Source organism: Sebastes fasciatus, chromosome 13, assembly GCF_043250625.1.
Source record: "Sebastes fasciatus isolate fSebFas1 chromosome 13, fSebFas1.pri, whole genome shotgun sequence".
NCBI lineage: Eukaryota > Metazoa > Chordata > Actinopteri > Perciformes > Sebastidae > Sebastes > Sebastes fasciatus.
In genome coordinates, this window is record NC_133807.1 from 5,638,252 (window position 1) to 5,665,973 (window position 27,722).

The window sequence follows — 27,722 nt, forward strand, 5'->3', positions numbered from 1 at the left end:
GCAAGATCAATATAATGTGGCTGTCAGTCAGGGTGCTAATCAAATTAAGGCAAGATTAAAAGTTTTTTCTCAGAGCAACATGGATAGGATAATCTCTAATCCACACCCCGAAACAGAGGGTGGCGGTAATGCGCCTCATCCGCTTGTTTGTCAACCACCAACAAAAAAGAAGACGAAGAAGAATGTAATCTAGATGACGTCGTGACGTAGGCGGGGCCAGAAAAGACTTTTTCAAGCTCGCGCAGGCAGCCAGGAGACCGAAATGGCGGCGCCAGCAGAAAGGATGGAGGTAAGGTGTTCAATACCATATACAACACTTTTACACATTCACTTGTGTACACTACACACCCGCACATGTTCAGTTTTCTAGTAAAGATGTTGTAAATTGCTATATAGTCTTACCATGAGTGTTTTTTGTTGTGTTATTTAATTGGCGCCAGCTGCATCCATCTTCTCTCGCGCTAGCTCTCGTTACCTCACTGATGCCGCTCGCGCTCATTCATTTAGCCTCGCGTATTACACACAGTTTAACATTTAATTCACACACAAGAACCGCTCCGTGTGTGTTTGGACATAACCGACGTTGTTAGTTTAAGCGACTGATGTCGGCTGAGACGTAGTTGTGCCTCGGTTAAGGTAACTCAGTGCGTCAGTCAGCAGCCGGCCTCTGGACCGCATGGGAACTAACGTGTTAGCTTCAGAGCTAGCGTAGCTTAGCCAGTCATCTACTAGAGGTAGAGGGGATGCTGCCTCATTTACTCCGTTACTGTCGGCTCGCTGGAAGCAGATTTCACACAAACTCGTCTCGGTTTATCAACATTAAAGTAGCTGACTTTACGTTATGATTCCAGCTAATTAGTAGCATAGCACGTAAAAAGCCAAACAGTTTATAATACGGTTAGGTAACGATCAGTTCACCTGTTTGAAGGCTTCACTGAGCGTAAAGGCCTGGCGGTTATTAGCTGTAATTTTGAGACTTCTCGTGAGTCTGAGGTTGACACTGTGTAGGTGAGATGGTCTGTAGTCAACCTTAAAGTAAGGCCAAGATCGCATCATATTACTGTCAACCATGTGCTCTCATCCTTTGTGCTGCGGGGGAGGCTGGCTGGCTGGCTGGCTGGCCTCATTCACTGAAAACTCCTGTAACTGAGTTACCGTAGTCAGTCCCAGCACGGTAATACATTCAGCTTAAAAGACACATGTTAGCACTACACACAGCAACATTAAAAACTGTTGAAATAAAAGTGTGCGTTTATATTCTCAGGATGCAATAAGTATTGATTAGGCCGGTATACCTACACACGTGTGTGCCTGATAGGATGATGGTGATTTAACTGTGTAGTTTATAAGCTACACACGGTGAAGTTCACTGTTAATTCTTATTCAACTCGTTTGAAAAGAGGTTTTGATTTGTTCATTATTAGTGATTCAGCTTCTTGTCGCTTAAATTTCAAATGCCTCATTTCCACTTCATGGTTCAACTCTACTCACTTTTGGTACCAGCTCCTTTATCTTTTTTTTGTGTTCCACTTTCACTAAATTAATTTCAAACGGTAAGGCAATTATGTAATTTATTTATGTAATTATTATTTTTTATCCTCTGAACAGACACCACAAAAGACATAAAACTGTTCCTTACCACATGTGACACACTGATTTAGTGTATTTTCATTAGACTTCTAAACCCAAAACACAGTAGCAAAGCCCAAGCTTACTTTCAGGTTGTAATTGTTGGTGTCTTTTGTTGAGGTTTCTCAGGGGGAGAGCTCAGCCAAGCCTGCAGCTGAGGATATGACGTCAAAGGACTACTACTTCGACTCATACGCCCACTTTGGCATCCATGAGGTAATTTCTTTTAAACTACTTTCAAATTCAAATGACTAAGCTGTGTAAAGTTTATCCCTTTTTTGTCTTAACCCTTCTGCTATTCTTGGGCCTTTTTTTACTGTCACTGTAGGAGATGCTGAAAGATGAGGTTCGCACTCTGACCTATCGGAATTCCATGTTCCACAACAAGCATCTGTTTAAGGACAAGGTGGTGCTGGACGTGGGCAGTGGGACAGGCATCCTCTGCATGTTCGCTGCCAAAGCTGGAGCCAAGAAGGTTATAGGGGTAAGTGTTGGGCTAGATCAGAGCTAATCCATTTGTGTGGTTTTCTAGGATGCATGGATTTAGCAATTACATCACTTGTTAGTAGGGTTTGAACAATGGTGATTGCTTCTTTGTAGTGGCAGAAGAAGGGAAAGCGGGAATTGAAATGTTTGTCTTTGTCTTAATAGATCGAGTGCAGCAGCATCTCAGACTACGCTGTGAAAATTGTCAAGGCAAACAAGATGGACGACGGTGAGTTAATAGAATCTAATCATGTGTTGACGCATGTAGGGTTTAGAAATATATTAGAATATTTCTGGGTTACATTGGGGATCAGGGAGTGTAACTCCTGACTTTTTTTGTCTCCAGTTGTGACCATCATCAAGGGGAAGGTGGAGGAGGTGGACCTGCCCGTGGAAGGAGTAGACATCATCATATCAGAGTGGATGGGCTACTGCCTCTTCTATGAGTCCATGCTCAATACAGTCATTTATGCCAGGGACAAATGGCTGGTATGTATATTTGTTTCTCTCTCAAACACAGGAGTCTTCTGGATAATTTCAATTATACAATTTGGTGTTATGCCTATTGATTTGAATTTTCAATTAAGCTGAAATAACTTGGTTGTGTATGGTGGATTGCTCTAAATACTAAAGTGTAGGTGTCACGATTTAGATTCTAAATCCGAAATGAAATCGAAAAGAGCTTGTGATTTTGACCCTTGAAGTCAAAAGCGGATCAGCATTTCTCCCAGTATTTTTTTCCCCTCTCCATACAGGAAGTTGGCTCGGGTCTTGAGCTGAGGAGTTGTAGCATTTATACACCGTCAAATAAACTGTACACATACTGCTACTGCTAAGCTCACAGCTATAACGCCACTGGCAACCTGGTGGTAGTGAGTGTGGGTTTGTCGGTGGCGTTATACAGTAGCTGTGAACGTAGCTGCAGCTGACAGTGTGTGCACAGGTTGTCTGTGAATAAATGCTACGAGGCTACAACTCCTCCGGTCAAGACCTGAGACAACTTCCTGTATCTAACTCGGGCTCAGACTCTCTTAAGGTGGACCAGTTTTTCTCCTTTAAATGACAAGCTGCTCCTCTGAGTTTTGCTCAGCTTTTTAATTAATTATTTCTTTTAACCAATAGCGTTACTCAATTAAAATTCGTATTGTCGGTGAAACGGTTATTTAACATCCCTACTGCATACTATTTAATTTTTTAATTAAGAAAAAATAACTAAGTTCCATGTTCTGTCTATTATTCCATTATGTTTCCTGATGTTTTTGCTGTGGGATCGTTTTGGTATTGAGATATTTAGACTTAGGTTAAAAGTCTAAGATTTAGCTATTGTGGCAACCCTACTCTGTAACTGAATTGTCTGTGTAGGATGGCTCTTGTTGTGCAGATGTTTGTGTGTAGATGGTCTGTCACACACCTGTGAGTCTGAGTCTTTATTTTTTCCCTCCGACAGAAACCAGATGGACTCATTTTCCCCGACAGAGCAACCCTTTACGTCACTGCCATCGAAGACAGGCAGTACAAGGACTACAAAATCCACTGTGAGTAGTCTTTCAATCATTGGCTTAGGTTGGGTCTGGCGAGTTTCCCATAGGCAGGAGGTCATCTGTGATACTGGAGATCAGTGAGTAGTGTCCAGCTCTGTTGTGGAAGAGCATAACTAAGACATTCCGTTCCAAACAAGAGTTATTTGACTGATTAGTTCAACCCTTTGAAAACCACTCAGGATACAGGACTGGACACCACTGGCTGTAATCCACATGTATTGTTTTCAGTGAACTGACTGTTTTGTGTGTGTCTGCATCCATCAGGGTGGGAGAACGTGTATGGTTTCGATATGTCTTGCATCAAGGAGGTGGCAATTAAGGAACCCCTGGTTGACGTGGTGGACCCAAAGCAGCTGGTCAGCAGTGCATGTCTCATCAAGGTCGGTGTACGAGTAACTGGTTGAGATTGTTATGCTTCTCAAATGATATGATGATGATCTGTCCGTTTTGAGAATGTGCATGTTTTCCTCTCCTTGATGATCTGTCCTTTGCCTCAGAGGTTCTGACTGGTTGTGATTTCTGTAATATGAAAATCTGACGCCATCTTGTGGGTTTGTTTTTTCAGGAGGTGGACATCTACACGGTGAAGGCGGATGACCTGACCTTCACCTCACCGTTCTGCCTGCAGGTGAAGAGGAATGACTACATCCACGCTTTGGTCACCTACTTCAACATAGAGTTCACCCGCTGTCACAAGAGGACCGGCTTCTCCACCAGTGAGTCTGCTTTCTAATACACAACACACCTGTTGTCTTGTTCGCACTGATTTGATCTGTCTGCATTTGTCAGTGCTGTATGGTTGTTAGGGAGTGTCATGATTCTCCAAATCCATGATTCGATTTGACTTTCGATTTAAACACATCATTGTTAGACTATGGAGTCTTGATTCGTAAAGAGCAACAGATCATTGATTTTTTGCCCTGACAACTGTCATTTACTCTTACAACTTCTTCTTTAAAAAGAGAACTGAACTCCCATTTTATTTAGAAAGTGTTTCAAAAATTAGACTACAACAGTCTGCGATATAGAAGCTGCATCTTTTCAATACCAGTATCTGTGTGACCCACCTCAGTACATCATTACAAAAACTAATCAAATCCTTCTGCAGTGTATTAGTGTGCTGTAATCTACAGAAATATGGTCTTAATGTAATTTACCGTTGCGCTCGTTTCACTCCTATGATCGCTGTTTGTCACTGAGGTCGGAGGCGGAGCTTTGGGCAGTGTGCGCTGACAGACGGCACTCTGTAGTCCCACTAGCTCGTTGCTACCATCGGCTGAAAAAACGTGCATGTAGGCTAAAATTCAACTGTGGTGGTGTTCTGTCGGGAGATGCAGCGACTTAATGTTAAACCAAGTAATGGTAGAAGAGCTACGAGGTAAGGGAAAAATAACTAACTAAAGTCCGCTAGCGGCTAGGATCCCACAGTTCCCATCATGCCTGTCCAGTCCAGAGTGTTGGACTGAGTAGATTCAGTTTGCTGTTTTATGTTCTAAAATGCAAATGTTCCCTTTGTTAGCGTTTGTAATGTAATGTGTCGGTTCAGAACATGGTGGCTGATGGTAGTTGATATTTTATCATCTGATAAATGAGAATATTATATCCTAGTAATTATTGTTCCTATAATGGAATAATCAATAATGGTCTAATAGTGTGGAGCCTTTTTACAACAGTAATCCTAGACTCCACAGCTAGCTGTAGTGTGTTAGTCTAAACAGCCACACATCTTAAAATGAGTTGAATTCTTGTAGATGTTGAAGCTGAGACCAGAAGCAAGTTTAGACGTCTCCACATTTGCGCCTTTTTTTTTTTTTTTTTTTTGCCATCAATATTGGCCGCAACAATAAGATGATTAGTTATGGACCCTGAAGTTCTATATGTGCTTCATTGTGAGTTCCATGTGATTCTCAGCTTTGAGGCCTATCCCAAAACTGCAGAGTGCAGTATGGGCTTTTCTCACTTATTAGTATGATATAATGTATACTGTTATAAAACATACAGATTTATTTATTTACTTTTGTAAAATAAATGAGTATTGTTGCAGATGGTTTTAGAAGTCCTTGCATATATTAAAATATTTAATAAATATTTAGGGCTAGATTTACTGTGTTTTAGGTGCAGATGTGAGAGGCGTTGTCCCAAACACATGTACTGTATTTATCAAACAGGCCCGCCAGGCTGTAGTGTGTGTGCGTTATTCTAACGAGGGTTTGCAAGATCTCTCCTCATTACATATGCATCTAAGGGAGGAAATAATAGGAGACATGTTAGGAGAGGTTGATTGTCTGCTGGATTTACTAATGTCAGGCAATATGTAGGAATGTGACGGTGAAGAAATTTTCCCGCTGGTGAATAAACTTGTGACAACACCTGTGTTACCGATTACACCAGACATTTTACAAGAAAAGATGACGGTCAATATGTGTAGAACGCTTACTTTGATCTTTATCGTCGGGTGGCGGTGAGTCTGGCCTCTCCGGTCCAGCTTTTGCTGCAGGGGCCGCAGGTTTCCACCTGGCGCTGCTCCGCCGTGCACACCGGCTGTGATCGCTCCGTCCTCCTCACGGTGATCACATCATTAGCGTTATGGTTCCCTTATAGCATTTGGGTTTAAATCTGAAATATATTAATGAACATAGCATCTGATAAGCATACTGTAACAAAAACAAATGGTAGACGGGGAGTTTTGGTTTTTGTTCCACTTGAATTTGAACTTGACCACAATGAACTGTAAGAACCTCCAGGCTGAAACTAAAAGTTTAGTTTTTTCTGTCTTTTTAAAAGCTATTTAAGCGTGCGTTGAGTTTAATTTACCTCTGTATTAAGCCCTTTGGCTAGAGCAGAATTTTAAGTATTCTGTTTTAGCAGCAGACTAACAGACTTTATTTCCCCCTCAGGCCCAGAGTCTCCCTACACCCACTGGAAGCAGACCGTTTTCTACCTGGATGATTACCTGACTGTCAAGACTGGAGAGGAGATCTTTGGCACAATCAGCATGAAGCCAAACGTCAAGAACAATGTAAGCAGACCTCCCACCTTTCAACACAAGTTTAGAAGTTCTTTCCCCAACTTGATGTGCTTTTGATTTTTAACAATGTTAAAGGGCATTTGGTTGCTGTGTGCATCTTTGTCTGACTTGTCGCTGTTGGTTTTGCAGAGAGACCTGGACTTCACCGTAGACATCGACTTCAAGGGTCAGCTGTGTGAGGTGTCGAAGACGTCAGAGTACCGGATGCGTTAGTCGCCGTCTCTCCTGGTGTTAGTTTGTTAGTTTAGTAGAGGACAGATTATACTGTTTGACTCGGAGTCTATACGATAGTTTGACGCTCCCCATGCAGCAACATTTTAATAACTGTCTTTTTTTTTTTGTCATTTTCTTGTTCAGACATTAACAGTATTTAAAAAAAGGTCTTCACATCCTTGGGGGGTCAAAGTGCTTTTGTCGTTGTGACGTAGTCACTCAACAAAACGTGTGTGTGTGTTTGACATGCGCCTGGTTGTGTCCAACATCTTGGGTTTTGCTCAGGGGTTCTCGTCCTTTTGCATGTGCAAGAGTCTATATATGGTGTCATCCATATAGACGCCAACACAACAGCTGTGTCGACATGTCTGCATAGTATTACTGTTCAGTCACTTTGGCCCTCTGTTTGGTCCTTACATGACCCAGCTACTGATCTCCCCTTATTTCTCATTCCTTTTGAAACTGTACGTGGAGATTTGGGATTTCTGTATCCTCAAGAAACCCTTCCTCTTCCACTTATGTCCCAGTTAATAGAAACCATATGTAACTGACAAGAAAGCTATCCAGCAAACACCTTAGGCCCAGTTTTAAAAAAAAAAAAAAAAAAAAAGAGAAAGATAATAATACAACAAAGGGTGTGGTGCCGGTGTGAATACAGAGCGCCAGGTTCCAATTAGAAGACCGAGTACAAACCAGGAAGCGTGTCAAGACTCTGAGGCAACAGCATGCTCTTTAAAAGTTCTCACAAACTATGTCCCAAAATTCCATATTAATTCTACACAGTACATACTAATCGTCAGTATACCGTTTTAGCATGTAGTATACAAAACTGTCCAGATCCTTTTTTAACATTTAAGCAGGAATATGTGTATGTTGGATGTAAATCAAACTGCAATTTTTGTAAAAGCTACCATCAATTCAAATTGCAAGACATCAAAAATGTTTTCCTAAGATTTAATACCAACTTTTTGTTTTCCATGATTCCAACTCTGAATACTGTGTGGTTTTGAGTAAATGTTAAGTTTCCATTTTTCCAGTGCGAACTCGCAACATACTAAAAAAAGAACCTTCTTAGAATGAGTATAGTATAGATTTGGGACAGGATTTGATATGCAGCGCACACTCCCCCGGCTGCTGTACAACTGCAACGGTTTTTATTAGGCCTATTATGCCATGTGTGATAGCTGGGTTGCAGAAGTTCTAATGCAACCAGCTATTTGGCTTTGATCAAGTTTCCTTTAGAGAAAACCACATTTGAGCATCTTGAAGTGTTAATTACTGCTGCACCTGAGGGGGAAGGGGGGGGGGGAAAGCTAGTTCCAGCTGATTCCACAGCTCCGTCAGGTGTCCTTGAGCCCACGTTTGTCTTGATGCAATGTGTTTGGAAGCTGCTTGAGTCAATCTGAACAGTAGTAACCATGTTGGCACTGTGCAGAGATAACTGACTCACCACAGATTTTTCTTCATTATATTTTTGTTTGTTTTTTGTCTGCTGCTTTTTTTAAAAATAAACCTTATAAACTGTAAATGTTGCTTTTTCTTGCATTATTTCTATATATTTATTTCCTTCATTGAGTTGTATTCTAAGATCTAAGAGGACGTTCTGTGATATGCATATACTATCAACACAAACATTTTATGGTCTAACAAGTGAGCCAGAAGTTGCACCTGTAAAAAGTATCCCTCAAAGTAACACGGTTTCTAATTGGGATGTGACACTGAAGTAAACGGATTACTTTATTATGAAAGGAAATTGGCAATGAAAAAAATATTCTCCCCTTCAAGTCAATATTTGTTTGGTACCAGAATCTGTGTGACAAACTCATCCACTCAGGATTAAAAAAATTGTCACATTAATATTTTCAGCACGTGCAGTGGAAGTGGCATATTAAAGGAAAGGCTAATGTCCAATAAGAGAAAAATATAAACACATTTCAAATAGAAGTAGAGATATACACTGATCAGCCATAACATTAGGTGTTTGGAAGTCAGTCTGTGTGATGTTCTTGATGCTCCTTGACAACCAGCCACAGCTCAATGTTCAGACCAAACCAGTAGAACCACTGGTAGAGGGTGGAGGCCAGATCCAACAGGTCCTCAACATAGAGTGTATTACTGACTTCGCTGAAGCTCCGCTGCTCAACATCAAGTTCAGGTAAACTTGCAAAAAAGCAGTATGTAATTGGAACTGTAGTTATCACTGGAGTATGGGGAGAAAAAGAGATAAATCAATCCTGTCCACATAGAGCTTCAGACAAAAACACAGAGGGATGCGCAGACCTGCTGTGGATGTGCTTTTATTTTATCTATTAGATTATTATTTAACCTTTTATTTAACCAGGCAAGTCAATTAAGAACAAATTCTTATTTACAATGGCGACCTGGTGTTCTGTTCAGATACGGAGGAGCTCTGCAGAACCTGACCCTCAAGCTGCCCGTCACCATCAACAAGTTCTTTCAGCCAACTGAGATGGCCTCACACGACTTCTTCCAGCGCTGGAAACAGGTGTGTGTGTGTGTGTGTGTGTGTGTGTATATATATATATATGTGTATATATTTAGGTTTGAAGCTGAACTCTCCTTGTGTGAACTCTCCTCAGGCCACAACAAGAAGCACAAAAGATATTCAAGGCTAACCACAGCATGGACACTGAAGTACTTAAAGCTAAGGTACCTTTAACAGCTCATTCTTCTGCAACTTTTTTTTTATCATCACTAATCTCCTCGTCCACCACATCTGGCTTCTGGGCTCTCATGTTGTGGTACTTTAGTTTAATTGTTTTTTGAAAAAGTGTACGAAAATCCATATTTATAACCTTTAAGTCCGAACAACTTTTGCCTCTCGTAACACTCCCGTTTTTTGTCATTAATGTCCTCTATTATTATTATTATTATTATTATTATTATTATTATTATGATCCTATTCTGGTCTCGTTCATTCTTTGTGACACGTGTTTGTGCGTAGCTACTGGGACTGGGAACGGCCTTGTTGGACGACGTCGATCCGAACCCAGAGAACTACGTGTGTGCTGGAGTGATCCAGACCAAGGGCCAGCAGGTTGGCTGTCTGCTGAGACTTGAGCCAAACGCTCAGGCACAGGTACAGGTATAACTGGTTCCTAAATAATAGAATGATAAATACTAGGGCTGTGATATGGCAAGCTTCTGGCAATACGATACGTATCATGATACGGGGGGTAACAGTTCAATATCTTGCGATACTGTCAGCAAGGCAATAAATTGCCTTTTAATTTTAGGAAAACTGTCATAGTATAAAGAACATTTTAGAATAGGCAAAAATAACACATTTATACTGCATGCAAAAAAATGCATGGATTTTGCCCCAAAACTGCATGTGATTATCATAAAGTGGGCATGTATGTATAGAACCCATTTACATTCACATATCTGGAGGTCAGAGGTCAAGGGACCCCTTTGAAAATCACCATGACAGTTTATCCTCTCCAAAATTTAGCGTAAGTTTGGAAGGTTATTTAACCTCCTTGATTGGTATAGATTCTTTAGGTTTAGGTTTAAAACTGAGTCCGCTGCAACCTCTGAAAGATCGAATAGCGGGGCCCAAAATATCATGATATTCATGTGTATCGATGTTTTTCTTACACTCCTAATAAATACATTTCAAAGCCTCGTGTGCAGCAGCTACTGTAGCTTCTCTTTGCCAGATTTCAACATTTAAAAATAAATATACTATTTAATCAAACACTCGCCGGCTAACCAGGAACATGTGTTTTCCATGTTCATCATGTGCATCTGATGATGTAGATTAGAAGGTGAAATATACACCAATCAGCCATAACATTAAGACCACTGACGGGTGAAGTGAATAACGTTGATCATCTCGTTACAATGGCACCTTGCAGTGGGGGGGATATATTAGTCAGCAAGTGGAAAAGTTTGAACTTTGAACTTTGTGTTGGAGGCAGAACAAATTGGCAAGCGTAAGGATGTGAGGGATTTTGACAAGGAGCCAAATAGTGCTGGCTAGACGACTGGGTCAGAGCATCTCCAGAACTGTAGCTCTGCAGTGGTCAGGACTAGCTGAGCGTGCATTTGCATTTGTTAGGTCATGCAGAAGAGGGAGCGCAGAACTCAACGATCTAAAAACAACAATTAAGAATCGATGGGTCTGTCTCGAATGATCCAAAAATAATCGTTTTACAGTAATCTCTACGCCTCCAATGAGTGTCATCAATCTGCCTCTCACTTGTTTTGACTGTATTCCTAATATCAATCAATCCAATGAGGCAGGTAGTGATTTGGTGACAGTCCCATTTCATTGAATGAAATCACTGATGCTATTAAACCTTTTAAAACTTGCCTTCTTAAACAGATGGCTTCATGGCCAAATTTTATAAAAAAAAAATTCTGATGATGGAAGAGATCTGCCTTGTCACTGACGGAATACATCCTACTACAATTCTAAATAAAGCCTTCAACAGCTTTGTTAAATCCAGATCACTCAAAATGAGGAAAACGTGGAAAATGAATGCACCCGTCGGTGAAAGTGAAACGGAGAACGAGCTACAAAAAGAGTTAAAGTTAAACTCTCGGTTAAAGCGTTGGAGGCAAAAAAAAAATCACATCAAAAGGAAAGGAATTCCAGGATGAAGAAACTCTACAAACTAACAAAGGAAGTTCAGCAACCGATGCTTTCAAACAAAACAATGTGTCTGAGGTGCAGATCAAGTATGAAACGTTTGTGTGGAGAGAAACGAGTTGCATGAATCATTGAAACCATTAATACCTGAGGATGAAATGTCAAAACCAAATGAATGGTTTGAAACCCGAATGCAATAAGGTAATAAAATAATAAAACAAATGGAAGAGTGGTGGCTTGATGCCACGGAGCAATGCAAACATGATGTGATGGTGATGATGATGATGTTGATGAGAATGCTGTGTTAACACAACTGTGGTCAATGATGATGTTGGTCCAGATGACAGCGTTTCCAACGTTGGTTACCAAAACATGCTAATCAGCCGTAGGTCTTCAAGGTCATCAACCTCCTCTGCACGCCTCAAAGCAGAGGCTGAGGAGGGCTGCTCTCCTTGCATTGGCAGCTGCCCGAAAAGAAAGACGTGAGCTGGAGGCTCTGGAAGAGCAAATAAGGGGGAAAAAAGGAGCTGCTTGAATTGCAAATTACTGCTCACACAGCTAAAGTTACTGTGCTAAAGTACAGAGGTTCTGATGTTCAGAGCTCCTTCAGATGGAATGAATAGATTCAAGCCATCAGTTTAATCATCCACCAAAAGGTGGCAGCAAAGCTGCAATGCCAATTAAGGCCTGGACCAAGGATTCAAAGTATCAGTTCAAACATCCGCCAACAGGTGGCAGCAAAGCTACTAGGCTAACCGAGGCAAGGCCCAGGGAAACTATTTTATAACATGGGGTGCATCACAAGTCTCTTAATTGCATCCACATTTCCCACTTCCTCAGTTCCTCCCATCAAGGATGCATGGAGAGATGCAAGGAAACCATGTAAGGAAAGAGGAAACGAGGAAATATGTCTTTAGAGACATGAGACGTACTTTCCTCTGAAATGTCACATAAAGCAACGTCCATTTCTGATGACGGTGACAGCTGATCACAGCTGGATCAGCTGTCAGTTGGCTTTAACAGCTGTTTATGTCTGAACTGATCTCATACTAATAAAGACACACAGTTATTATCAGTGGCAGAGCAGCAGTGTTTTCTCTCTGTTACCTGTTTAACAAACACCTGCTCATGAATAACAACCTGCAGTCTCTATTTATACTGTAAACTGTGTCCTGTTTAGAGACACAGGAACCATTTCTACTGGCACAATATCTTTATATTATTTATTTATTATTAGCGCCCGTAGTTATTCATATTCTGATTGTGAATTCATTATTTAACTAGAATGGCACTCGGAGAGCGCAGACCTCCGCCAAGCTGCCCGAGTACGATTTCCCCCCCCCCCCCCCCCCGCCCACCACTCCGTTCAGCTTACGCCATCATCCACGTGTATTTTTGTTTATGTTGAGATCAGCTGTACGTAGCGGAGCATCGTAAAACACTTAATTTAAACTGGACAGAAACAAAATAAAACTCACCTAAACCGTCGTCGTTACTCTTTCCAACAATCACCAAGTGTGCTTTGGTCAAACTCAACTGTAAATTCACAGAGATTAATGTGAAAAAAGGCTGAATCTACAGGTGTCACCCCCTCCCTCCACCCCCCGCTCTCTCTCTCTCTGTCCCTCTCTCTGCAGGCAGAAGGAAAGAGGCTGGGTGATGCGTCATGAACGCGTCATCAGTTACACTACCCATGTCTTAAAGCCTGTGGTGTTAATGCACAGGCTGAACTGAGTTATTAAAAAAAAATCACGAAGCCGGATCAGCCACCAAAATCTAATGGATTGTTCATTGTGCCACACCCCACCCCTCTAAAAAATTTCATTCAAATCCATTGTGGACTTTTGGAGTAATCCTCCAAACCAACAAACCAACAAACCAACGCCGGTGAAAACATAACCTCCTTCCTAGGCCTTTGGCCTTGGCGGAGGTAATAACCCAGAATATGATGATATTATGGTGTCTTTTGAATACTGGACATTATTTATTAGGCTAAATGTTTCAGGGAAAATGTAAATGATGTAACTCATATCAAACCTGATGCTCAGGAATTATCAGCCTCACATGTGACTGAATGGAAATGATGATAAATGATGTAAAAGGTGTTTGTTGCTGACAGTCTCCTATTCTCTCTGACTTTAACTATATCCTTAATAAAAGTTAATGGGGGAAATAACAGATCATGAAAAAACTCTTTCTAATAAATGAAGAAAGTGGTTTGAGGTCTGTCTGTAGTCAGTCAGGTGTTAAACAGCTCTTTCAGTAACCGGCTGCTTCAGCCGCGGTGTGTGAAGCAGAGATACTGCAGGTCCTTCTGCTGCTGGAACACTTTACCATCAACATGGTCCGTTTGTTGTTCACACCTACAGTTAACACAGATTATAACTAGACGGTGAATCAGAAGATGACTAAAACATAAAACCTTTAATCTGTTATCTGTCTTCACTCTGGTATAAAACTCCGGTGATGTTGAAATGTATGATGTATCAGATCAGTTTGATCAGCTGCAGCGTCCAATCAATAACTGATATCCAATAAGGGAGCGTGTCGGTCGGTAAAAGACTTCCGTGAAGGCTGCTCTCGTGCAAAGCCCATGGAAAGGAGGCTGGGTCCCGGGTGGACATGGGTCTTGGGGTATGGGGTATAACACGTGCAGTGTAACTGAAACTGCGGTCGTGCGTTGCGATTGGCTCAATTTTGGCAAGTGCAGACAAGATTTTAGTGTTACAGCTATAACGTATTTTTATCTTTTTTGCTTTGCCATACACACATTATTTGAACAAACTCATTTTAGCTGTATTGTTTATTCACTTGAATATGTCTCCACAGAGCAAACCATGTCAGTGAAAACATTCTGTCAAAAGCTTTCAACCGATGGGACTGGAAACAGAGGCAGCTCATTACTTGTTTAGTTGTGTGGTTGATCTTTTGGCCCCTGTAGATCCCCCTCCAGGCCCGTCACATGACCTACTACCTCCCCCTGAGCTATTATGAGCAGAAATTACAGGAAGCAGGTTTCCTGAATTATACAGCCACTGTTTCCTGTACTGACTCCTTAATCTCCCATTGTCGCCTCAAGGCCACACACGCACATGCACGCACACAGAAGCGATTCAGGGGTAGAAGTAGTAAACATCATTATTCTCTACAGAGCTACAGTGTTTCTTCCCACAGAGCAAAATAATGCTGAATTAGACCACAATGTTTTTTGTAATATAGCCTATGTACAATTAAAGCAACGGTATATCGTGACAGTAGTACATGAAACAGGTAACCTGAAAAAAACCATGTGCCTCTGTGTCCTCCTAACGGCATCTGCAAGATTTCACAGCTGATCTGAGGTCCGCTGTCCATCTGCTGTCTATGAGAGCCGGCTGTCAATCACTCGCGAACTCCGACCAAACGGTCAAACTAGGCAGCACTGATCAAATATGAATCAATATTATGTTACGTTAATGTCTATTTCTCTCCTAAAATGTTCTCAGAAACATCTTGTAGTGTACTGTTTAGCTGTAAAATGAGAAAGTTTGTGACCCGTCAGCCAGGTTGAGATCAAGTTGAGGAAATACCAAGCACCGCCCACCAGCCGGAGCACAGCCAATAGGAACGCTCTCTCTCACGGGCTAGATCTTTTAAAGCCTGAAAACAGAGTCATGAGGAGGTGCAGAAGTCTAGTTATCTCTCAGAACACTTGAATTACAATATGATGAAAGGTTTTTATGGAAATTGTGCCCAATGATGCCAAAAATATTCTGCTTACTGAAACTTGAAACATGGTCTGCAGAACTTGATTTTATGCAGAACGAGTAGGCTACTTTTACTTTTGATACTCAAAGTATATTTTGCCCATAATACATTTTGCAGCCTACCTGACTTTTACTTGTGATAAAGTATTTTCACATTGTGATAGTGGTACTTTTACTTGAGTAAAGGATCTTTAGCTCTTCTACCAATGCTATCAAAATGTGTGAAGACAATATGTGGATTCACCATTGTTGATGAGAAGTAACTGGGGAGGCTGGTTCTCTGGTTAGTGGGCTGAGCCCACAGTGGAGGCTGGTTCTCTGTTTAGTGGGCTGAGCCCAGTGGTGGAGGCTGGTTCTCTGGTTAGTGGGCTGAGCCCAGTGGAGGCTGGTTCTCTGGTTAGTGGGTTGAGCCCAGTGGAGGTTGGTTCTCTGGTTAGTGGGATGAGCCCAGTGGAGGCTGATTCTCTGGTTAGTGGGATGGGCCCAGTGGTGGAGGCTGTACTGTGGGCAGAGCTGCAGGATGCACATCTGATTCACATCTGTCTGATCAGACAACAGGGCTGCAGCGCAAGATGAAGGAGCTGGAGAAAGAGAGGGACGGAGGAGGTGGAAGAACTAGAAGTAAGAAAGAGACGGATCAGGTAAGTGAGTACAATGATGACGAGTCAGACAACAGACCTGTGATCGATGGTGTTGGTGGATGTTTGAATACAGTGTTTGGTTTCTGAATATTTTCTCTGCTGGGTGCAGACAGAGTAAAATGAGAGAAGATGGAACTTGTATTTGGTCGTAAAAGAGGGAACTGATGCTGCTGCTGCTGTGCAAGATGAGACTTGTAGGCTGAGTGTGAAATACCTCAGGCTGCAGTGTTGGTATGATGTCTCAGGGGTTCAGACTGACTGAAGCCACCAAACTTTCTGATTTATCTGATAAATCATCCCTTGTGTGTTTTACTTTTCGCAATAGATGCATTTAGCCTAAGTATAAAAGTATAGAAATAAAGGCACAATCAGTATAGCTCTTCCACCAAAACACAATGTTGAAACCTGTCGTCACGCTCAAATGAATTGCCAAGTTAAAAGAGGCAAATAGATGTTAAATGCTCTGTTGATAAAGGTTAGTCTACGGCTGTTTAGTGGACATATCACTAGTTTGCTGACACAGAAGCAAAGGCAAGCCTGTATTTTACTTTGAAACAAGTTTGGGGTCAACATAAATGTTCAAGTCTCATCATGACAGTATACCCTGCAACATTTTTTTATTATGGAAACAGAGACAGGAAGAGCAGCCGAGGCAGGAATGCAGATATCCTCAGAGAGATGTGTGGTTGATCTTGAGTTTAGGCAACAAATTGCATTCATGTGCTATGGTGGGAGTTTGTTGTTCGTGTCCACAGGTAAACAGATTGAGCTACATGTAATGTGGACAATTTAAATATTATGGATGAATTAAAACACAAAACATAAGAACATTCAAAGAGGTAGGCAAGACATAAAATAATAGAAACATAGCCTAGATAATGATAAACTAAAAGTTTCAGTAGGCAGTATATATTTGACATCATTCGGCAAAAATAATAACCTTTCAGCATATTGTAATTCAAGTGTTCTGAGAGAAAACTAGACTTCTGAACCTCTTCATGGCTCTGTTTACAGGCTATAAAAAATCTATCCCGTGACGGGAGACTTTGGCCAATCAAAGGTCATTTCAGAGAGAGAGAGCGTTTCTATTGGCTGTGCTCCGGCTGGTGGGCGGTGCTTGATATTTCCTCAGCAGATCTCAACATGGCTGCCGGGTCACAGACTTTCTCATTTTACAGCTAAACAGTACACTACTAGATGATTCTGAGAACATTTGAGGAGAGAAACAGGCATTACAGTAACAGAATATTGATTCAAATTTGACCAGCGCTGCCTAGTTTGGTCGGAGTTCGCGAGTGATTGACAGCCGGTTCTCAGAGACGGCAGCTGGACGGCAGACTCCAGATCAGCTCTGACAGCTTGTTTTCCTCCGGTCTATGAAATCTTGCAGATGCCATTAGGAGGAACATTATTTTTTTTTATCTGTCTCATGCACTACTGTCAGGGTGTAGTGACCGTTTTATATAAATAACTTTTTTTTAAATCATATTTGCTCCATTCGTACCCACTGCTGCTTTAAAGCTGAAGTTATTTATATAAAACGGTCACTATATCCTGACCGTAGTGCATGACACAGATGAAAAAAATCATGTTCCTCTGTGTCCTCATTGAATTTCGCCTGGCTGTGGGGCATGTTTTTACCCAGCAAGTTTGGTTCTGCCTGTATGGTTGAAGCCGTGTCGTCCCAGCAAACATTTTGACTTTGAAAAAAACCTGAAAGGACGTACATCGTTAGGAGGTTAATATATATATATATATATATATATATATATATATATATATATATATATATATATATATATATATCCAATACGAACATACACATTATTTGTGCACTGCGCTGCGCTCGGCAACTCACTTACTTACACATCTCTTATTTACTCGTAGCGGTTTTTTTTTACTCTAAGAGTTGCATGTGAACACATAAGAAGTCTATTGTTCTACATTGATAAATAACTGACCGTTAATGTGTGAAGAAGCCTTCGTCGTGTGCTGTTTGTGCTGCTCGAGTCCACCGTGACTGAGTTCTCTTTGATGATGCAGGACATGCACAGTAGATTGAAATTCGTACTTCAGAGGGACTTTTATGTAATGTAACTCGCTTTTTATGCAAACATACCCCCTGACGATGTACGTCGTTTCAGCTTTTTTTCAACGTCGAAATGTTTTCTGGGACGGCACGGCATCAATCATACAGGCAGAACCAAACTTGCTGCACAAAAACACGCCGCACAGCAAGGTTAAAGTCAATGGTCACAGGAGGACACAACTTGGCACAGCATGGTCTCATTGCCAGTTCGTCAAATACCAACCTTTTGTCACGGCCCCTGGGATCTGATACTGATGCACGAGGCACCCTTTAGCGTCTGTGGGATAAAACCGTGTTGGATAGAACCCAGGGTTTGCATCATTTTTGATTGGTGATTTGCTTAGAGCATTCGACTACATAAAAGCGAGGTAGGCAGTATATTTTTGGCATCATTGCGAAACAATTCCATAATAACCTTTCAGCATATTGTAATTCAAGTGTTCTGAGAGAAAACTAGACTTCTGCACCTCCTCATGGCTCTGTTTTCAGGCTTTAGAACATCCAACCCTTGGCGGGAGACTTTGGCCAATCAAAGGTCATTTCATGGCTTTTACACATAGTGTCCCCAGTGTGTCTGGAGACCCCCAAAGTATGAGAAAAGACCATCCACTCTCTTTTTCTCCTGCTCCGTCTATCAGAAAACATGTGTACAACGAGCTAGTTTGATTTGATGGTGCATATGGCGTCCTGTGGGGTTTGTGTGCCACGGAATCACCTCCAGCTAGGTGACCATCAACGCCCACGGAGTATTGAATCTACCTCACTGTTCGTATTGTTTTGGTAACATGGTATGAGCAAAGCACACTACTTGTTCTGTTTGTTGGCTGCAAGAACCATTGGAAAAGTCTTCATGTACTCCCATCATCTGAGGATGTGAAGACCCAGTGGATTAACCTTATTTTTGACTGAAATGTCCCCACAACAACTGGAAAACTATTTCCCAACGAGGGTCATACACTGCAGGATTCACTTCAAAACTGAAGCTCAGGATGGATCAATACCGACCGTCTGTGACCCAACTTCAAATTTTTATGTTGATTTACTGTTTATTTTGCAGGTTAACCTGCACAGAAACGTGACTTTGGTGTTTATTCAGACACGAGTCCGACATGTAAAATTATCTTCACATTTATGCAAGGTGCATGTATGAAAGTAGAAAATTGAGACACCAAGAAACCAAGTAGTGCATCCGCTGTCTTGGTTTTCTCAGAATGAGATATTTCCAGTGCAGGCAGAGTGGGCTTGGATTTGTTTAGTAAAAATGGTTCACTTGGACCAACCAAACTCAAACCCACAAAATCTGCCCGGAATCTTGGTGTCATGATTGACGACCAGCTAAGCTTTAAGGTTCAAGTGGCCTCTATTGCTCGGTCGTGTCGATTTGCCCTGTACAACATCTGGAAGATCAGACCCTATACCTGTCAGAGCATGCAACACAACACCTGGTACAGGCTCTTGTAATATCATGCACTAGTGCAACTCCCTACTGGCAGGCCTCCCTGCATGCACATTCAAACCTCTGCAGATGATACAGAACGCGGCAGCGCGACTGCTCTTCAACCAACCCAAAACAGCACACGTCACTCCGCAGTTCATACCCCTCCACTGGCTCCCAGTCGCTGCTCGCATTAAATTCAAAACCCAGTTGCTCGCTTACAAAACAGCAACAAAAATTACTCCCTTCTACCTGAACTCCCTCACCAGGTCTACACTCCCTCCCTTCTTCCTGAACTACCTCATCCAGGTCTACACTCCCTCCCTCCTACCTGAACTCCCTCATCCAGGTCTACACTCCCTCCCTCCTACCTGAACTCCCTCATCCAGGTCTACACTCCCTCCCACCCACTACACTCGGCCAATGAAAGCTGCCTGGTACTCCCATCACAACAGGGCCCTAAGTCTCTAGCTGGACTCTTCTCCTCTGTAGACCCCCGGTGGTGGAATGAGTTACCAAACGCCATTCGATCCGCAGAGTCCCTTTCCACCTTTTAGAAAAAGCTATAGGCCCAGCTCTTTCATGAACACCTCCGCACCTAATGACTCTGATGTTATTGATGACGATGATATTGATGATGATGATAGTGAGGATGCTGTTGATTAGGATATTCATGATCATGGTGACATTGATGACGTTGTTGATGTTGTTAAAAATCATGATGGTGACAAAAACAAAAAAATCTGCTTCTATCCACCCTGTGCATTGCCTCTGTGCACTGCCTGTCAGCACCCGTGCCTGATCGGACTTCAAGTTTCAAGTTTCAAGTTTATTTGTCATATGCCTTTAAAAGTACAGTGAAATGCAATGAAATGCATTTTACCCTGGCTCTCTCTCTGCCCTTAAAATTATAAATAGTACACTAGATAAAAACTACAATAAATAAGACAATACCTGAGAATGAAATTATAAAACAACCTAAAAACATCCATAAAAAACAATCCACAGCTCATTTAGTGCTACTGTTCAGTAGTCTGACCGCCTGAGGGTAAAAACTGTCTCTGAGGCGAGAGGTCCGATCTCTAATGCTCAGTAGGCGCTTCCCTGAAGGGAGATAAGAGAATAGAGTATATGCTGGATGACTTGTGTCCTGCATGATATACAAAGTGCTTTCTTCCTACAGCGAGTTGTGTAAATGTCTTGTAACTCAAATAATTTTTGATGCTGTTTTCACTGTCCTCATCAGGAGTTTATGGTCATATGATGTAATGTTGCCAAACCATACCAGTATGCATCCAGTTAAGTTGCTTTCTATTGTGGACCGGTAGAAGTTGATGAGGGTTTTGGTGGACATACCATGTTTCTTTAAATACCTCAGAAAATGAAGTCTCTGTTGTGCCCTTTTTGACCCAACTGATGTGCAGTGACCAGGAGAGGAAGTCAGAAATATGGATGCCTAAGAATTTGACAATTCCGACAGTGTTATTTATATCAACAGGTGATTGAACAGTTTTAATTCTCCTGAAGTCAATTATAAGCTCCTTAGTTTTTCCCACATTAAGGGACAGATTGTTGTTGTGACACCACGTGGTCAGGTTTCTCACTTCGTCCCTGTATGCCATCTCATTGTTGTGAGTAATGAGCCCTATCACTGTTGTATCACCTGCACATTTCACAATGCTGTTTGTATGATGTTTAGCCACACAGTCATATGTGTACAGACCTGTACAGTAAGGGACTGAGACAGCAACCTTGTGGAGCACCGGTATTCAGAACTGTGGTAGATGAGCATCTGTTTCCAACTCTTACTGTCTGGTGTCGGCCTGTCATAAAATCTTGTAACCACCTGCAGATGGAATTGTAGATTGAAGCTGTTGTTGGCACTTCCTCACATTGTTCCCTCCAATCTAGATCCCTACTTGTGTTGTAAGAATTATCAGATGTACATCGCTTTGGACGAAAAGCGTCTGCTAAATGAAATTGTAGAATTGTAGAAACCTATTGCAGAAGGCGTATAAATACCACATCCTGCTCTGATGGTCACATCTGCAGACCACAAATGCAGTGCATATCCATATAATGGCTTGTAAGTGAATGGTGCATGTTGTTGTGGAAAACCAAGCACACTGGACAGGATGAGGATAAACAAACAGACATAAAACATGACACCATCAAATAAATCCTACAATCCCACATCAGCTAGCAGCAGAGAAGGATATGCAGTGTGTGAATGTGGAATGTGGAGAGAAATAAGAAGAGTAAAGCACTACCTCTTGCATGCATACGGCCTCATAGCTTTGGGCGAGACAGGTTGAACCGGTCCTCACTGCTTGGAGATTATCTTTCAATTTAATCTGCTTCATTTTGTAGCAACAACACCTTACAGGTTTTGAAGGAGTTGAAAACCATATTTACCAACTAGTTTCAGAGAGCGTGACCGGAAGTTTGAGATGTTGGAATGCTTGAATCGTGCTTGAACTTGACCTCCCTTCTTTACTCATTCCTGACATTTCTTTCATTCTCTGCTTGGCTTTCATCTTCTGTCTGCTGCTCCAGCACTTCACCTCTGTTCTTTTGTTTCAAACAGCTGTTTGCACGTGTGCTTCCCTACTCCTGTTCGTTTGCTCTCTGTTTGCTGCTGCCTTAATCCTTTCTGTGTGATCTCGTGATCGTGGAGTACATTCCTCCTCGGGCAGATACACACGAAACCAGCTCTGTGCCCACACACAAGCTTGTGATTCCCAGGAAGAAACCGATCCAGGAACTGGACTGAGGCTGTTATTTGTTTTGTCCCCGCCATAATCCAACTGTACACTTACATGTCTACCTTCAGCAGTTGCAGTATTAAAATATAGTTTGCATCATTCAAAATGAGTTAGTCTTTTAGTAAAATATAACGTTTTCTAGTTTCCGTGCTGATAAGTGGTGTAGGGATAGTACCTCAAAGACAGAATTTTGCACTAAAAGATTGTTACTATTACTATTTGTCTCAGTTAGCCTTGTAATGGCTTCAGATGAACTTTGGAATATATTTTCATGGCGTCAGATTTATGTCATATGTCGCGAGCAAATTAGCAAATTATATTATTTCGCACGTACAGATATTAACTACCACATGCACAATATATAAGTCATCACGCACAAAATCAACAACCGAGAGTTGTGCACGCAGCTGCCATCGAGAAACAAAACAGAGAGAGAGAGAGAGAGGCAAAGAATGGTGTAGCGGTGCACAGAATGATATGACACGCAGGCTCAATCTGGTACCACGCATTTAATTAAGATGTTCTGCAAAATGTAAAAATAACACTTTAGGTTGACTATCCCTACACAGCGTATTCTGCTTCCATCTTGTACACAGAGATTCTCATAATCTCACTTATTCACGTGAGACTTCCCTGTGACGCTCAGCGACACTGACACCCACTGGCACAACTCCCTAGCAATGACACTGGCAACTAGAATTGCACTCGGAGAGCGCAGACCTCCGCCAACGAATGACTTTAAAAACAGATCACAACTCACAGCTGGCTGTACGGTGAGGTGGTCGGCTTATCATTAACACGGTGTGTTTCCGTGTAACGTATCGGTGGATGCCTCTCTCATTCAGCAGCCTTGTTATGTCTGTATAACGTTACACTACGTTGTCTCTCATCCCGTCATCTACCGCTTTTTTCTGTCTCACTGTGGACGGCCAACAGCTTCCGCACACACATCTACATGCATATCTCTCTGCTCTCAGAAGGAGGCGGGGTCACGTGTCATCAACGCGTCATCAGTTACACTGCGCATGTGTTATACCCTGTGGTTTAAATGCTCAGGCTGATTGGAATCCTTAGAAATATTCCTGAATCCGGATCATGATCCGGATCGTCACCAAAATCGAATTGATTGTTCATTGTGATACACTCCACCCCTCCAAAGAATTTCATTCAAATCCAATTTCGGACTTTTGGAGTAATCCTGCTAACAGACAAACAAACAAACCAACAAACGAACCAATGCCGGTGAGAACATAACCATCTTCCTAGGCCTTCGGCCTTGGCGGAGGTAATAAATGACGCTGTACCCTAAATTCTAACCACATTGTACACTTTCTTCTCATAAACACATATGAAACATGACAAACTCTCTTAACTTGCATTACACACAAGAAATGGTTCTGTTTTATAACTTACACATGACTTATTGTGCCACGATGGCACCTGTGTGTAAAGAACTAGAGCAGCCACCACACAAGAGAGAGTCTGCTTAGCGAGCGCTGGAGGGCAGACATGCTCTCACAGGTAACTCTGCTCTCCAAGTTGAGTTCTGCTTGCCTGAATCAACCTGACTTTTGAAAGTTTTGGAGCGGAAATCAAGGGAGACACTGCCCCTCTTAAGATTGATCAACGCAAACACACCCACATGTACAGCCTATATGCTCCATGAAAGGGAGCGATATGGCGCAAGTAAGTAATACAATATCAGTGAATGTGTTGTTGTTGTCTTCAGGGCCTCTAAGAGACTCCCAGTCGGTGGACTCCATGCAGTCCTGAAGAATTTGCTTCAGGAGTCCATCCCCTTACTGTAGTCCTGAATGGTTTAGCCCTTTTCAGTTGCTCGCTGTATGTCGGGGCAATCTGTGGTGATGTGATGGATTTAAATACTGACATGGAATTGTCACAACTGATGATTTCAGAATTACCCTTTCATATGGTATGCAATGATTTGAGTGTCTAAAGGGATGGAGCGGTATGCATCTTTTATGGTGGAATAACCAGGTTACTACAGTTAGTGCATGTACATGCATTGTCCAAGTTCCTGCCTATAACCTGATGTTCCTCGTAACCTGGGGCCTGTTCCATAAGGCAAGCTAAGAAAAGCGGGGCTTAAAGTCCTAAACCTGACTTCAATGAACCCAACAAATCAGTCTGGGCTAAAGCGGTTCTCTAGGCGCCGTGGTAGCTCACCTGGTAGAGCGGGCGCCCATGTGCTAAGGCTGAGTCCTTACCGCAGGGGCCCGGGTTGGAGTCCGACCCATGATGGGCCTTTGCTGCATGTCACCCCCTCTCTCTCGCTCTCTCTCGCTTTTCAAAAAAGGACCATAAAGCTCAATTCAAGTTCACGCAATCAGAGTAGTCAAGATAATTGACTTAAGCTGTGGAGCACTGTGGCATGGCTTATAGAAATCTATCAGATATCTTTGTGCATTTGGGTGGAGCAGTTTGTTCTGAAAAATCTGTCACTGCACCCTCTTAAATCAGATTTTGTTTGTGCTCTTTTGGTTCTAACAAACTGTTTTCTTGCTCACAGAGCTGGGTTCCCAAGATCATCAAGAAGCGAGTGTGCACCACTTTTATTGAAGACTCTTTCAGGTAACCTCTCCTTCATCTGTTTTGACTAAAATGCAAAAATATGAGATTCATTACATGAAAGTTATGAGGAACCAATGTTTTTTTTTCTGATTTCATTGAACTTAAGCTCTACATTTGATACAGTGGATCACAGTATTTCAATTTTCTGTCTAAGAGACATTGTAGGAATTGCAGACTGCTCTCTTCAGGACATCAGACATGTCTTACTAACTGACAGACTGTTAACTCCTAACGTTATGACATTGTAACCCTAGTTCTATAAGCACAGGCGGAGCCCTCTACTGGATTCGATGGGTAATACTGGCAACTATGGAGGTGCAACCACTGACGCACACCCTCCCGTTTCACATGTTCTGTGTCGTTCCACCGAGCACAGACTCTGAAAAGAAGCCCGGCATGTCCAAGAAATAGAACCATATGAACAGACAGGGCATCGACCATGACGCCTCAGTAAATATGTCCTCGACACACCCCACCGAACGAGGCCGCCGTCACTACAGCGCTGCGTGTAGAGTGTGTATGGACCACAGTTGGAGGGTCTCTTACCGCCTCAGCTTTCTTCTGAGGGTGAGCGAGAGGCAGGTGAAGACTGAGCTGTGATTTCTCCTCATCCAGATGTTTAATGTGCGGAGTGACAGATGACACTGATCGGTGATGGGGGGCTCCCAGGAGATCATCTCGATTCTTCCGCGGAAGAGCCTTGAGTCCCAGCCACACACGACGAGACCCAACGTCGGCTATGGACATTACACGGCTTGCAGCTGTTGCAACACCCTAAATCAGATTATTCCAAAATATCAATCTGAGGCGATGAGGCGGGGCCGTCAGGCTGAGAAGATGCCAGCGAGCCGCCCAACACTCAACAAGTTGTTAGCAGCTAGGCACAGGAAACAGACGTTGTGAAGATCCACCCTGGTGTTGAGGCCGGGTGATGACACGGAAACGGACAAGGTTCTAGAAGCGGCGACTCCATCCGTGGAGATGAGCGGTCAGTGGGCAAATCGCCGCTTGCTGAAGAGAAAGGAATGGTAGACAGCAGTGGACGATGCCTTATATACTGTGGGATCCGCATGTATTCGGGTAGGCACGTCCTGATCGGAAGGTTACGCTTATGCAATGTTCAGTGAGCGAATGTGTGCTCGTGATTGAAGGAGAGTATTACCCATAGACTCCAGTAGAGGGCGTAGCCTGGGTAAGTTAGAAAAAACATCACAGTTACAGAAAAAAAGACACGACATGGCGCTCAGTCGTCTCTGTAATCGTCTCAGTCCAAAAGTATAAATTGAGCAGCTCTAGCAGAAATCTAACAGCCCCATAAATTACATTTATATAACCACAATAACACACGGTAAAGCCCTAGAAATTTGCATGTAGGTTATTTAAATTTAATTTAAAGGTCCCATATTATGCTAATTTTCAGGTTCATACATGTATTTTGTGTTTCTACTAGAACATGTTTACATGCTGTAATGTTAAAAAAAACCCTTTATTTTCCTCGTACTGTCTGCCTGAATATACCTGTATTTCTCCTCTGTCTGAAACGCTCCGTTTTAACTAATTTCAACGGAATTGCAATGGAATTACATTGCTAGGCAACAGTTTGGGTCCATGTTTACTTCCTGTCAGCTGATGTTATTAACATCCACTGCAACCAGAAATAAACTGGGACACATTTAGAATGTTTCGTTTAAAACCGTGTAATGGTCTAAATATTGTATATTTGTGACATCACAAATGGACAGAAATCCTGACGGCTTGTTTCAAACCCACACTTTCTGAATACGGGCTGTGTGTATTTCTCCGTATATTGAACGTTTCAATACTTTCACAGTATTTATATAGCACTTAAACCTGCTTTATACTATAACAGACATGACAATCTCACTTTTTACAATATGGGACCTTTAAATGGGTACTGCTGTTGCAAGTTAAAATCCGGTTAACTTGTACCAATGAGTCATGTCTGTGGATGATGACAGCATTTTAACTTGCACTGTACTATGATGTTGTTCCTCTTCTTTACATATAAAAAATAATGGCAGAATTTCAGCATTTGTCTTTTCTCTTGTCTTTATTTGCATATATGGCATTGAGGTAATCCAAAAGTAACGGAAAGTAATAAGATTACATTATTTTTATATTATGATACTTGGATTAGGTTGCTTATTGCATTTTTTAACAGGTAATTAGTATTTGTATCGGATTACGTTTTTAAAGTAACCCTCCCAACCCTGCTTAAAACGGATTGTGGATTTGCTGTCAGGGCCTCCAAACTCTGGAAAAGCCTTCCTGTTGACTTAGAGAGGAGAGATTAGTGTTGTGTACCAACTATAAACCAGTAAAAGTAACTTACTTATAAATGCCTTTTTGAAATGGCTCCGGGCATTTGTGCCACTATCAACCACAGAATAACAAGGTTGTGTGGGTTTGTTGGTTTGTGTGGTGTGTTTCAGTAATGGAGCGTTGTGTCAGTGTGGTGGCGTGCGGGAGGGCCATGACTCTGTGGCAACAGGGGACTTCTTTGGAGCAGCTATTGTCACTCAGTGGGACAGCAAGCAGCACTCTTCAGAGTGTACAACCGACGCCTATGGAGAACTGGAGTTTGCCGGCGCTGGACGCAGACACAGTCATGTGAGTGGCCGTGCTGAACACACTTGGGAGTGTGTTGACTTGGAGTGTAACTTGTGCTGTCTGTACCAAAAGCTTGTAAACTCAGTGTAAGCAAATAGCGACCAAGTGAGACTTAAAGAGACAGAAGGCTGCTGACGGTATTTCTATATAGATGTTACACTGGAACTGCAACAGAGCTGCTACAGTGTGTTTCTAATATTACAGTGTATTTGTGAATCCTAAAGGTCGTAGTAACTTTTACATATTCGACTTTAGTAGACTTTTTACGTATTATTTAACCCTAGACAGTATTCACGTTGTAATGTCTT

At 42.1% G+C, this 27,722-nt stretch overlaps 4 protein-coding genes across 5 annotated transcripts in view; 3 read left to right on the forward strand and 1 right to left on the reverse strand.

Annotated features, from left to right (window-relative positions):
- Positions 1-26,320, reverse strand: part of LOC141780036 (uncharacterized) — a 69,421-nt gene extending 43,101 nt beyond the window's left edge. The window contains exon 1 of the mRNA XM_074655093.1: positions 26,309-26,320. The gene's annotated coding sequence lies outside the window, so the exon portion shown is untranslated. The remainder of the gene's footprint in view (positions 1-26,308) is intronic.
- Positions 168-8,425, forward strand: prmt1 (protein arginine methyltransferase 1). 2 transcript variants are annotated; one of them, XM_074655084.1, is made up of 10 exons: positions 168-289; positions 1,750-1,845; positions 1,958-2,113; positions 2,281-2,344; positions 2,462-2,604; positions 3,563-3,650; positions 3,921-4,036; positions 4,222-4,372; positions 6,554-6,675; positions 6,814-8,425. In XM_074655084.1, the coding sequence occupies exons 1-10, from the start codon at positions 263-265 to the stop codon at positions 6,895-6,897; spliced, it is 1,047 nt and encodes a 348-aa protein (XP_074511185.1). In that variant the 5' UTR covers positions 168-262; the 3' UTR covers positions 6,898-8,425. The 2 variants fall into 2 exon arrangements, with proteins under 2 accessions (XP_074511185.1, XP_074511186.1); XM_074655085.1 differs by having other exon boundaries at positions 211-289; positions 1,759-1,845.
- On the forward strand, positions 8,880-10,475 carry LOC141781610 (AP-2 complex subunit alpha-2-like). Its single transcript, XM_074657451.1, has 4 exons — positions 8,880-9,052; positions 9,295-9,411; positions 9,498-9,567; positions 9,863-10,475. Exons 1-4 carry the CDS (start codon positions 8,898-8,900, stop codon positions 10,007-10,009), a joined length of 489 nt encoding a protein of 162 aa, XP_074513552.1. The 5' UTR covers positions 8,880-8,897; the 3' UTR covers positions 10,010-10,475.
- The window catches only part of trpm4a (transient receptor potential cation channel, subfamily M, member 4a), a 34,966-nt gene continuing 22,969 nt past the window's right edge, over positions 15,726-27,722 (forward strand). Inside the window, exons 1-3 of the mRNA XM_074655086.1 lie at positions 15,726-15,902; positions 24,722-24,783; positions 27,237-27,414. Coding sequence (XP_074511187.1) covers positions 15,834-15,902; positions 24,722-24,783; positions 27,237-27,414 — 309 coding nt within the window. The 5' untranslated portion in view covers positions 15,726-15,833. The remainder of the gene's footprint in view (positions 15,903-24,721; positions 24,784-27,236; positions 27,415-27,722) is intronic.

What these genes read in the sequence shown, in the direction of transcription:
- prmt1 (XM_074655084.1), top strand. Translation starts at nt 263, where the DNA reads ATGGCGGCGCCAGCAGAAAGGATGGAG. An exon ending in GGCAAACAAGATGGACGACG is followed by an intron (nt 2,345 to 2,461) that starts GTGAGTTAATAG and finishes TTTTGTCTCCAG; the next exon opens with TTGTGACCATCATCAAGGGG. An exon ending in GAGGACCGGCTTCTCCACCA is followed by an intron (nt 4,373 to 6,553) that starts GTGAGTCTGCTT and finishes TTTCCCCCTCAG; the next exon opens with GCCCAGAGTCTCCCTACACC.
- LOC141781610 (XM_074657451.1), top strand. Translation starts at nt 8,898, where the DNA reads ATGTTCTTGATGCTCCTTGACAACCAGCCACAGCTCAATGTTCAGACC. An exon ending in CTGCTCAACATCAAGTTCAG is followed by an intron (nt 9,053 to 9,294) that starts GTAAACTTGCAA and finishes TGTTCTGTTCAG; the next exon opens with ATACGGAGGAGCTCTGCAGA. An exon ending in CGCTGGAAACAGGTGTGTGT is followed by an intron (nt 9,412 to 9,497) that starts GTGTGTGTGTGT and finishes AACTCTCCTCAG; the next exon opens with GCCACAACAAGAAGCACAAA.